The sequence below is a fragment of the Electrophorus electricus genome, chromosome 19, assembly GCF_041902795.1.
Source record: "Electrophorus electricus isolate QZ-2024a chromosome 19, ASM4190279v1, whole genome shotgun sequence".
NCBI lineage: Eukaryota > Metazoa > Chordata > Actinopteri > Gymnotiformes > Gymnotidae > Electrophorus > Electrophorus electricus.
The window spans coordinates 6,760,083-6,772,784 of record NC_137515.1 but is presented as its reverse complement, the minus strand read 5'-3'; the positions used below and the strand labels follow the sequence as shown (position 1 = coordinate 6,772,784).

Genomic DNA, 12,702 nt, shown 5'->3' with positions numbered 1-12,702 from the left:
CTGTCTGTTTTAGTCTTCCACTTTGTCCTTAGATCAGACTGAAGGCATGTCATAATGAGGTCTTGATCCAAAGATTCATTGCAGCTCCTTTGTTGAGGGCAGTGTATAAATTAGGCTCCACTGTTGCTTAACACACACACATGACACACACTCCTGGGCATATGGTGAGACCAAGCTGCAAGTGCCAGTCTGTCTATGCACGTTTGTCCAGCCTGTTTCTGATTAAGGTAATGAGCTGGAAAATGTAGACATCTACAAATGTAATCTGCAGTGCGCTGTCTCGGGCTCAGAGGCAGTAATCTGCAGTGCGCTGTCTCGGGCTCAGAGGCAGTAATCTGCAGTGCGCTGCCTTGCGCTCAGAGGCAGTAATCTGCAGTGCGCTGCCTCGCGCTCAGAGGCAGTAATCTGCAGTGCGCTGCCTCGCGCTCAGAGGCAGTAATCTGCAGTGCGCTGCCTCGCGCTCAGAGGCAGTAATCTGCAGTGCGCTGCCTCGCGCTCAGAGGCAGTAATCTGCAGTGCGCTGCCTCGCGCTCAGAGGCAGTAATCTGCAGTGTGCTGCCTCCTCTTTCTCCAGGCCTTGCCTCCACGCAGGCTTCATGTTCATCCTGTGCTCAGCAGTGGAACCTATATTTGAGTTTTGTGTGTGTGTGTGTGTGTGTGTGTGTGTGTGTGTGTGTGTGTGTGTGTGTGTGTGTGTGTGTGTGTGTGTGTGTGTGTGTGTGTGTGTGAGAGAGAGAGACAGATTAAAGACAGAGTTGAGTGGTGACGGTGTATCACTGAATTCTGTACTGTTCTGCAGTTCATATCGTAAGTCACGCACGCACACACAGACAGAGAGTGAGAGTGCACTCAGTTTCACCCTTTAATAGTAGATTAAAGACATACTCACAAATACCTCTGCACACCTCCAGACACACTTTCCCTACTTTGTCAAGATGAGACAGATCAAAGCCAGAGCCACACTGCAGCCATGTGAAGTTCTGGCCTAGCAGGGCCAAGCCAAGCTGGCCCGGCCGCCTGTATACCACAAAGTCGGAACTGTCATGGTGTATCGGCTGGGAAGGAACACTGATATTTGAGATAGAACTGGAGTTTAGATTTGCCCATTCACTGTGCATGCGTGCGTGTGTGTTGGATCTATACAACTACACTGCGACCTGAGGTAAGGTATCATCATTGTAAAACACCCCATCTCTCTTAGCCTTTCCGTCTTTGGTCACACACTGTTCTGGGTCCTGGTCTCGGCCTTGGCTCTGGTCATTTCACTTACACGTCAGCGGCTGAGTGAAATCCTGGGCACTGGGTGTTTTACCAGTGTCATGCTGTTTTTCAGCACCCAAAAATGTTTATTTTGCTGTCTGCTTCTGCCCCTCCAACACCACACACACACACACACACACACACACACACACACACACACACACACACACACACACACAGTAGGCTGTCAATAGCAAACTGTACTGAGATTCCTGGCCACAGTTCATTCTCATGCTTACTCTCTTTCTTTCTCTCCCTCCTCCTCTCTGTCTCCCCTCCTCCTCACGGTCTCCCTCCTCCTCACGGTCTCCCTCCTCCTCTCTGTCTCCCTTCCTCCTCTCTGTCTCCCTTCCTCCTCCTCACTGTCTCTCCCTCCTCCTCCTCATGGTCTCCCTCCTCCTCACTGTCTCCCTCCTCCTCCTCACTGTCTCTCCCTCCTCCTCCTCACTGTCTCCCCTCCTCCTCTCTGTCTCCCCTCCTCCTCCTCTCTGTCTCTCCTCCTCCTCTCTGTCGCTCCCTTCCTCCTCCTCACTGTCTCTCCCTTCTCCTCACGGTCTCCCTCCTCCTCACGGTCTCCCTCCTCCTCACGGTCTCCCTCCTCCTCCTCACTGTCTCTCCCTCCTCCTCTCTGTCGCTCCCTCACCCTGTGGATGTGTAATTCTGGGAGAGTGAAACTCGCCTAAATGCAAGAGATGTGCTTGTAAATGGCACTTTGAGCCGTTTTTTGATGGTTTCAAGGGACTGCTAGCATGGAACGGTTAGCACGGAGTACATTTTCCCCATAGGACCGGTGAACTGTGTGTGTTCAGGGTTCCTTGTGTTGTAATCTGCTTTAGAATCGCTACTTTTGCTGTGTAGTAGAGATGATCAGAGTGGTGATTTTGCAGAGTACTGAACCAAGATTGTGGATCAGTAACAGCAAAAAAACCAAAATCCTCATCTATCTCCTCTGCAGCAGGACAGTGAAGACACCCCCTTCCTTCTGTCTCACCAGAACCACCCGCCTTCACCTGCAGCTCATTGTCATTACAATTTGTTTTTTTGTTGGTTTGTGTTTGTTTTCTGAATAGCCAGTAAGGCTTATTACACATCCCATTCTCCTTTTTAAAGAAATCATCTCACAAATGGAGCTGGAAACTTTGCACCGATGGGATCTGGTTTGGGAAGCCCTTATTGGACAGTGTGGCCTAGTGTACTTGCAACTGGAGGGTGAGGCGTGCGTCTGAGCGTGTGTAGCCCCACACCTGAGCTGCACCCCGACTGGAGTCACGACTTGTGTTGTACAGCCCGACACCTGAGCTGCACGACCTGTAGTGGATGGGCTGTCTCAGCTTGATGAAAGTCCACTGTCTTCGAGGCAGTGACAGTCTGCTTTTGTCTTGTTCCGGAGGGTTTCTCTCTCACACAGCCTCGGCTCGGCTGGCAGGTGGAGTTGAGAAGTCCAATAGGGACAGACGACCTCACGCTTCACCGGTCTGCCAGCTCTGCTGGCTCGAGTAACCCGTTCATAGGCCCTGACCACAGAAGGGCTTTGTACAATGAGTTTCTCAAGTAAACGTTAATCCTAGTTAAAGACTGCAGTTCACCGTTTATGCATGAAAATTTGAGGTGAAGACTGGCCTTATAGCTTCTATTCACGGCTCGCAACATAGCACCTGATAACTGTGAAGAAAATAAGCAGGGTGTTTGAACAAAATAAGCAGGGCTGTGAACAGTAGTGGTTTTTGAACCACCTTTTGGCCTTAAGACATTTTAAAATTCCTGTGTTGTCTATCAGACCATGGAGGCAATATTAGATATGTTAACCAGGAAGGGCAATGATATCTAACGCCAAAGGTGATAATGATGTGCCAAGCACTAGATGACTACAGCTTTCCCTGTTCCAGGCCTCAAATGCAGGGTAATGTTTTTGGTGTAAACAAGTGCACACTCTCTGCAGCTGAAAAAGTGTGAATCAAGCTGTCGAATTCAGGTGAGGGGCCCTGTGTGTGTGGTGCTTGACAAGCCAGTCCTGCAAACTGCCCTGTTACGAGTTAGCAGTGTTAGCATGTGGCAGCATCCCCCCCGAGAATGGTGGCAGGACAATGGCACGCTTTGTTTTCAGTCCCTCAGGATGACGGCGCATGTAGGCGAATGATGTGAACTAAAACCGGAGAAGCAGGTTCCTCTGCCCTGTGCACCGATACCGGCAGATGTACCTCGCCCTTCACCCAGGGTCTACCTCCACCCCCTTCACCCAGGGCCTATCTCCACCCCCTTCACCCAAAGCCAACCTCCACCCCTTCAACAAAGCGTTTTTTCTGCTGAAAAACAGTTGAAATGGGTATGCTTGAGGGATAAGTATCAGTTGGTGGCGGAGCCCTTTAAAAGCAGAGGTTCCCAGTCTGCTCTTTGTGGGCACCTAGCCATCCCAGGTTTTTGTTATGTTCAAATTGTATTCAGGAGCTGTGCAGGTTTGGGAGGATGTGCAGCAGAGCCAGGCTGCAGTTGCCACTTGTATCGTGTACAGAGAAGCAAAATCAAACTTTAAGCCAATTTTCTTTTATAAAAAGAGTTGCTTGAGAAGCTGTCTCTCCAGCCATAAGCTGGCTCTTCTGCCTTATATCCCTCTTAACCAACCCCCAATGAATCGCATGCTCTTCTTGAATTATTGAGGGATCCTCTGGCACCTTCGGGGTGTGCCAGAGGTAGAGAGGATACTCTTATCAGTGGGTGGGAGATGAAGTAACACACACCCAACCTTCTACTTACACCACACACTCCCTCACTATCTGACCTCATGGCACACACACACGTGCATGGTGTTCTTTACAGCTATGTACATGAGCTGACCAGTCTGATAAGGACCCAGTGATTACACTGCTGCATATACATTACAGCTCTCTTAGGTCTTCTGAGCAAAGTGCACCATCAGAAGGGAGCTATTTAATTTGTTATTGGCATATGTCATCATAACTAATGCAGGTCCTGGCCTATGTCATGAGGACCCAGGTGCTTTTGACATATCTAAGAGGCTTTAGAAAATCAAGGTTTTAGATGTTATCAATTCAGATCATATTATAGATCATATAAATTCAGATCATATCAATTCCAAAATTAGACATTTAGGCTCTTCATTATGAATGTGTTTCATTCCTTTAAGATCAGCAGACCTGGGTAGTGTGCAGGAGGTTTAGTGGTTTAGTGGTTTATCGCTCGGCTGGGCATACTACTCCAGGCCTGTGTGCTCCCGTTCTGTCTCCTGACTTGACTGTAGCGCTACAGTCCAGACTGTAGTGCTATAGTCCAGCAAAAGCATGGGATCGGCACGCCACGACACTTCTGTTCCAAAAATCGTCTCTCTCGTGCTTCCTGGCGCAAATCTACAGTCTCAGCATGCTTTATTTTCAGTTCTTCCTTCTATACTTTCTCAGGCTTATGCTTGATGTCTTTTGCTTTTGATCTCTTTTGATATCTCTGTTCCTCTTTGTCCCACACGGTCTCTCCTCTCTCCCCATCCCCCCTCTCTCATTCCTTCCTCCTCTCTCTCTGCCACTCATCCCGCCTCCCTCCCTCTCTCTCCCTCTCTCTCCCTCCATCCCCCTCTCTCCCTTCAAGCTTGGCCTAATTCTCCGGTTGCCATGTCCCTCTCGCGTGGATCAAATGGGTTCGCAGGTCGGGAATTTTTGTGTTAATAATCCGCTCCGTTGCACAAATCGATGCACCGTGTGCTATAAATAACGGTGGCACTGATGGGGGCGTCCGTGCTTCAGCTGCCCACTGCATGTGCAGTAGGACCCCCATCTTGGGCCTGCGTGCAGGTGAGAGATCTGAGAACTGAATCTGCTCAGTCTTTCTCACAATCTGTCTCGTTGTCTTCTCAAAGATTGCAAACGAGAAAACGTCATGGAACATAAAGGTGTGATTGTGTGTGTGTGTGTGTGTGTGTGTGTGTGTGTGTGTGTGTGTGTGTGTGTGTGTGTGTGTGTGTGTGTGAGGGGGAGAAGTTGAAATGCAGCTGAGGGCCTCTGAGGGCTCCATCTGAAGGTTAGCGTTGCATGAGTGCTCACTTCCTGTTCTACAAGCTGAGCCAGTGATCATTACAGCAGGGTTCAGGGGTGCAGCGTGGTCCAGCATGGTCCAGTGCGGGCCACCTGGTACCTACTGCAGGGCACTCAGCTCCTTGAACTGGCTTGGTGATCTCCAGTGCCAAAGGATGTCCTGAAGAGGTGATCCCAGCTCAGCTCCAAAGCAAATTGGTATATAATTAAAAACAACACCCAAAGTAATTGGTTTGGAGAATTGTTTGCCTTTCAGTGTGAACCAACGTCATTTTGGTGTACGCAGGCGTGTGTTAATCCAGTGTTGTGCAGGTGTACGCAGGCGTGTGTCTATCCAATGTTGTGCAGGTGTACGCAGGGTTGTGCTGTAAGTGGTGGCAGGGTTTTGGACCCCTCCTGCCTCTCTGCACTAGCTGCCAGGCCTTCTGTCTCTATGGCAACGGCAGCGACCCAAGGACATTATGGGCTGTGTGGTGGAAAGAGATTTCCGGATGCATAGAGGGGACGCAGTCCTCTGAAAAACTCTCACTGAGCATGCGTGTGTGAGTGTGTATCCCCTCCATAGCTGATTCCATCAAGAGATACATTTCTTAAGTAGAGAATTGCAGAAGTGGCAGACTTTTAAAATAGGTTTGCTCTCTTCTGTCATTTGTCATACACATCCAGTGCAAGGCACTGTTATGCTACTGTATAACAATACAGAGAGTGTGTGTGTGTGTGTGTGTGTGTGTGTGTGTGTGTGTGTGTGTGTGTGTGTGTGTGTGTGTGTGTGTAAGAGAGAGACAGAGACAGTGCATCTGATCGCAACAACCATTTCCATATGGTGTTGATTAGTGTTTGCTTGTGGGGCTCCAGAGCTCACAGCCACACACACACGCACACCCCAGCACTCACTCACAGCCACACACGCACTCCCCAGCACTCACTCACAGCCACACACGCACACCCCAGCACTCACTCACAGCCACACACGCACACCCCAGCACTCACTCGCAGCCCCACACACGCACACCCCAGCACTCACTCGCAGCCCCACACACGCACACCCCAGCACTCACTCGCAGCCCCACACACGCACACCCCAGCACTCACTCGCAGCCCCACACACGCACACCCCAGCACTCACTCGCAGCCCCACACACGCACACCCCAGCACTCACTCGCAGCCCCACACACGCACACCCCAGCACTCACTCGCAGCCCCACACACGCACACCCCAGCACTCACTCGCAGCCCCACACACGCACACCCCAGCACTCACTCGCAGCCCCTCACACACCCCAGCACTCACTCGCAGCCCCACACACGCACACCCCAGCACTCACTCGCAGCCCCTCACACACCCCAGCACTCACTCGCAGCCCCTCACACACCCCAGCACTCACTCGCAGCCCCACACACACACCCCAGCACTCACTCGCAGCCCCACACACACACCCCAGCACTCACTCGCAGCCCCACACACACCCCAGCACTCACTCGCAGCCCCTCACACACCCCAGCACTCTCGCAGCCCCTCACACACCCCAGCACTCACTCGCAGCCCCTCACACACCCCAGCACTCACTCGCAGCCCCACACACACACCCCAGCACTCACTCGCAGCCCCACACACACACCCCAGCACTCACTCGCAGCCCCACACACACACCCCAGCACTCACTCGCAGCCCCACACACACACCCCAGCACGCACTCAGAATTCTGTCACATGATGATGTATGAATCAAGGCAGTCTTTTCTCAGGTGCTGCTATATGCTGTCCTGAGTGGAAGAAACACACTCTGCCTTTGCTGTGAGTTTCTCACAGATTTGGGATGCAGGAATACCCGATTGGCTTCCTGTGTGCGCGTGCGTGTGTATTTTGGCTGATAAGGGAGTGTGCTCTGTTCTGCCTCACCATGGGTCATAATACAATGAACCGCTGAAACTTCCTTCCCCCACTACTGTATAGCATATATACAGCACATGCCTCCATGTGTGAGCATCTATCTGCCAAACACTAGGAGCTTTCATTCAGCAGCTTAATCACTGAATCACTGTCAATGGAAAAAAAAAACAGTTGATCGACTGACTAGTTGATGCTTTCTCAGTTACAGCCCTGCTCGAGTCTCACCATTGTCTTGCCCTTTCTCAGTTACAGCCCTGCTCTTGTCTCTCCTGTGTCTCGCCCTTTCTCAGTTTTTGGAGCCGTCGGCTCATGCAGGTTGAAAGGCTCGAGGGCCGCGGAAACCAGCCAGTGAAGAACTCCTTTAGGACTGTTTCCTTCCCACACTTCTGTCGTTGATGTTCTGTGAACGCTGAGTTCTCCCCTCTCCTGCCCTCTCTGTGTTAGTAGTAGTAATAATAATAATAATAACACTTTGGACTTGTAAGGCACTTTTCATGTTTCTTAGAAAGCTTGATGTTATTGCATTGGAAAAATGTAACGTAAATAAACTCTCCTAACAGGCTCTTGTATGAGAGGAGCTAGTGCTTGTGGTCTTCCAACCTCATCATGTGTCTTCCTTTAAGCCATGCTGTGATTTTTAAGAGACTTTTTGACTTGGGTTTTTACATCAGCTGCCTGGTATGTGCTCAGTAATTCATTTTCCATAGTGTGTGGTGAATGTATAGCAAGGAAACATGGAGTACAGTTTAAAAAACATTTCTCTTGCACATCAAGACCTTTTCTGACATCGGACATTCAGAGTGGGATGTGTTCGCCTCGTTTTCTTATTATACGTCTCTCTGTGACTTGAAGCTCATGGAGTCTGCATTGGTAGTAAGTCTGTAATAATGTTTAATTGAATGTAACTGCCATCTTAAATGATTACATCTCGCTGCCCAGAGCGAGACATGCAGCCGTTCTCATACTTTTGCACTGACGTCGTTTTGCCGGGCATCACTTGTCATCGGGTCCTTACTTCTGTATGGTCCTGCCGTCGGTATGTGACTTTGGGCACGCATGGCAGGCTGTGTGGCAGTGTGAGCCTATGTGCTCACAGTTGACTGATCGTGCTGCTAACAATAAGATTGAAGGTGTATTCATATCATCACATGCAGAGTGGTTCAGAAAGCACCTCCTTTTACCACCGAGATGCAGGTAGGAGAGTACTGACCCTCCGGCCTCCCCCATGGCCAGCATCCGCCGTGTCCCAGTCTTCGTCTAAACAAGTGTGTGCGTGCATGCTGTGAAACCTTGGGTTCCTCAATGCTCCCTGTGACTGGCACGTGCAGGCTTATGTTTCATGAGTGCGGTTGCATACAGCGTTGTGGATAATCAAGCCAACGAATGTGTGGATTATCATGCCGTTTTTGTACATGCAGCGATGTATGAATATTAAAGCCTCTCTGTATTCCAAATGCTGCTAGGATTGCAATATTCTGATCGTCAGGTTTGTTATGTGCATTCAGAAAAGATGTCTTATATTCAACAAAGTGTGTGGGCATAGCAGTTTGTCTGTCTATTTTAGTTATTTATGCATTTTCTAATACAGAGGGGTCATACTGAGCTATAATTGTAGTTATTGATGCACACATGCACTCACCCCCCCACCCTCCTTCTCCCCTATTCAGTGCCTGAGGAGCTGTGGGTGTGTGTGTGTATGTGTGCGCGCGTGTGTGTGTGTGTGTGTGAGGATGAGCTCTAAGCGGAGTCTGCTGGTTCGACTGGTGCGATGCCGATGTCTGCGGGGGGAGGAGGAGACTGTCACCTCCTTGGACTACTCCCACTGCAGTCTGGAGCAGGTGCCGAAGGAGATCTTCAGCTTCGAGAAGACCCTAGAGGAGCTCTACCTGGATGCCAACCAGATTGAGGAGCTGCCCAAAGTACGTTTTCCACTGGGCCTCTCTCTTCTGCCCGCTCAACACCCTTTACCCTGCAAGTTAAAGCTTTCCTGTCCCTTTACCCTACGAGTCAAAGCTTTCCTGTCCCTTTACCCTACGAGTCAAAGCTTTCCTGTCCCTTTACCCTACGAGTCAAAGCTTTCCTGTCCCTTTACCCTACGAGTCAAAGCTTTCCTGTCCCTTTACCCTACGAGTCAAAGCCTTCCTGTCCCTTTACCCTACGAGTCAAAGCTTTCTCCAACATCGTACAATTAGGTCCACTGTTTAACTCCAGGTGACTTGTCAGGGCTTCACACACTTCATGCATTAGAACGATCTGTTTCTGTGTGCTGCTGGTTTTAGTTGTTTTTTTTTGTTTTTTTAATGTATTAATATAATAATCGTGTAAAGTGTCATTGTCTGCTGTGAAGCTGGAGACTGAAACAATGTGACTTAAACATATGAGAGACATGAGATATATGAATCCATTAGGGTTGGGTACCATTCACATTTGAACCAGTGCCTGTAATACCAGTACCCAACCAGTGCTTTTAGCTTCTTTTGGTTCTTTACTCTTTGTAATAACAAAAATGTAATTTCAGTTGTAAAAAAAATCCAAATTTCTCAAATTTAACCTTTTGTTAGTTATTTAGAACATGTTACACATCACACAAAAGAAACCCATCTCTACCTGCTTATCCCCTCCCAAAACCATCCCTACATCTTCCAGTACATCACCATGGCAACCTCTGGTATGTCACCACGGCATAGTGTGAGCACGCTGTCGTGTGTCTCAGAGCAAGCATATGTGAGCCTAAAGTCTAGGAATGGCAACAGTGAGGATGGTTTAGTGGGATTGGGAGAAAAATTAGAGAAAATCTGGTAAATTAAAAACTTAAACAAATGAACAATATATATTAAGGTAATTGAATTTTTAAAAAATGTTGACTGTGGATCAGGGTGAGCTGTCAATGAAAGCAAGAGTATAAATAGCATGAATCATGAGCTGATGAGAACAACAACAAAACAATAATAATTATATATAATTACAAAATATATTAATCCTGGCAAAGTGAAATCCTATACTACTTAAGTTATATAGAAGTGTTAGTTACATTATGGCAGAGCTGACATGATCGTCACCACTATGGCAGACAGCGATGTCATCACTATTCCAGTGTTTTCATGCTGTAATAAGATAATGTCAAATAACATTGAAAAAGGCCCTCTTTCCCCCAGTAACTTAACCAGTTAGCTAAATAATTAATGACCAGAACACGTCCATTCAGTTGTCAATTGTAAATGTTCACTGTCCATGGAAGGTTTAGCTTCTTCGGCTGCGGTTATGCTGGTAATGTTAGTGGCAGCTGTTGAAGGGGCTTTCAGGTTATCAAATAAAATACAGTCTCCATCTTTTAGATATACTTTGTGTTTGACCAGGGGTGTCCTCAGGCTAGATGTGATTCCATGGCCAGCTTTGCATTTCACAAAGCAAATATTGTAGAGAGCATTTTTCTGCGCCAAGTTTTGAAAAATGTAATGGAGACCTCTTAACCACACTTGAGATTTCTTGACCATACTTGAAACCTCTTAACCACATTTGACTCTTCTTAACCACACTTGACTCTCTTCTTAACCACATGAGTCCTCTTAACCACACATGACTCTCCTTAACCACACTTGACTCGAGACCTCTTAACAACACTTGACTTCTAACCACACAAGTCTTCTTAACCACACTTGAGACCTTTTAACCACACGAGTCCTCCTAACCACACTTGACACTTTAACCACACACGAGTCTTCTTAACCACACACGAGTCTTCTTAACCACACATGAGACCTCTTTCAGCTCTCTATTGCCCTGACTGTGTGTTGCACTTGAACTGAAATTTGGCACCATTTGATTTGGCCTGAATTAATTTGGTCAGTATCTTTTTAAAAGTACTGACTTCAATGATAGACTTCTCGGAATAGATATACTGTATATTCCTGCAGATAGTCCTCCCCGATCTCCTTGACTACATACTGACTGTATTCTCCTACAGATAAGATCTCTCTGACTGTACACTAACCGTGTGTTCATTTCCATACCAGTCAGGCCATTTTGCTATGTATTGGTCATGCTGATAACAGTAACACTGAAAGTGTGTTTATATCATCGCATGCAGTGTGCTCACAATGTTGTTTGGAAAAGACTTTCTTTTACCAGAAGGTTCAGTGCAGAGCAGAAGGCTACTGTGTGGAGTGATGCTCTAATGAGCAGGGTGATCAGGAAAACACACCAATAATTCAGATACTGTGAAAATACTGTTTATGTTTCTCTGTTGTTTCTGACAGATGCTTGTTTGCGATAAGTCCACAATAACGGGACTCAATTGGTTTAGGGCCCCTCCTGAAGGCCCATTAAGTTCTGATAAGTTTCTAAATCTGATTTTGCTTTGATGTTATCCTCCCTTATACAGGCTTGGTTAGCCGTATAACAGTGTGTGTAATGTTCTTTTCCTTTCTTTGTCTCTGTTTTTTCTTTTTGTTTTTATGACAATCATTCTGCCTTTCTTTCCATCATTCTTGCCCCATCTGTCTTTCTCTGTCTCCCTCTGTCTCTCGTTCTCTCTGTCTCCCTCTCTCTGTCTCTCGTTCTCTCTGTCTCCCTCTCTCTGTCTCCCGTTCTCTCTGTCTCTCATTCTCTCTGTCTCCCTCTGTCTCTCGTTCTCTCTGTCTGTCTCCCTCTGTCTCTCGTTCTCTCTGTCTCCCTCTGTCTCTGTCTCTCTCTGTCCCTCTGTCTCCCTCTGTCCCTCTGTCTCTCTCTGTCCCTCTGTCTCTCTCTGTCCCTCTGTCTCTCGTTCTCTCGTTCTCTCTGTCCCTCTGTCTCTCGTTCTCTCTGTCTCTCTGTCCCTCTGTCTCTCGTTCTCTCTGTCTCCCTCTGTCCCTCTGTCTCTCGTTCTCTCTGTCTCTCGTTCTCTCTGTCTCCCTCTGTCCCTCTGTCTCTCTCGTTCTCTCTGTCTCCCTCTGTCCCTCTGTCTCTCGTTCTCTCTGTCTCCCTCTGTCCCTCTGTCTCCCTCTGTCTCTCGTTCTCTCTGTCTCTCTGTCTTCTTCGGTCTCCCTCTGTCAACCTGCGTCACCCTCCGTCGTCTTCTGTCTCTTACAGCAACTGTTCAACTGTCAGTTACTGCACCGGCTGAGTCTGCCAGACAACGACCTCAGCGTCCTGCCGCCAGCCATCGCTAACCTAGTGAACCTCAGGGAGCTCGACGTCAGCAAGAACAGTAAGGCTGCCAGTCTCTTCAGTGCCGCCTCGCCCTACCGTTTAATGAACTCCGCTGCCTAGCTTTTAATGTGGTAGCTGTGTTTACTCCACCACATGGGTCGGCCCATGACCAGCCAGGATCGAGGGTAGTCGTGTCTTTCTAAGTTACACACATTAAACAAGATCATGGGGATGGAAAAAAAGTGTTTATGCATGCACTGTCATGTCTGGAAATATGGATATGAAACTGTGAAAGGTTTAGTCAACATGGAAAAATGAATGATGCATTATGCACTAGCATGTATCATGACCTGATGATAATCTGGAGCTAATGTCCTTCAAAAC

At 48.1% G+C, this 12,702-nt stretch overlaps 1 protein-coding gene across 4 annotated transcripts in view; it reads left to right on the top strand.

The window, feature by feature from the left end:
* The window catches only part of erbin (erbb2 interacting protein), a 68,524-nt gene that overhangs the window by 16,311 nt on the left and 39,511 nt on the right, over positions 1-12,702 (top strand). For all 4 annotated transcript variants that reach the window (XM_081702132.1, XM_081702134.1, XM_081702133.1 and 1 more), the window contains 2 exons: positions 8,859-9,110; positions 12,259-12,376. In XM_081702132.1, the coding sequence (XP_081558258.1) occupies positions 8,922-9,110; positions 12,259-12,376 (307 nt within the window). In that variant the 5' untranslated portion in view covers positions 8,859-8,921. The remainder of the gene's footprint in view (positions 1-8,858; positions 9,111-12,258; positions 12,377-12,702) is intronic.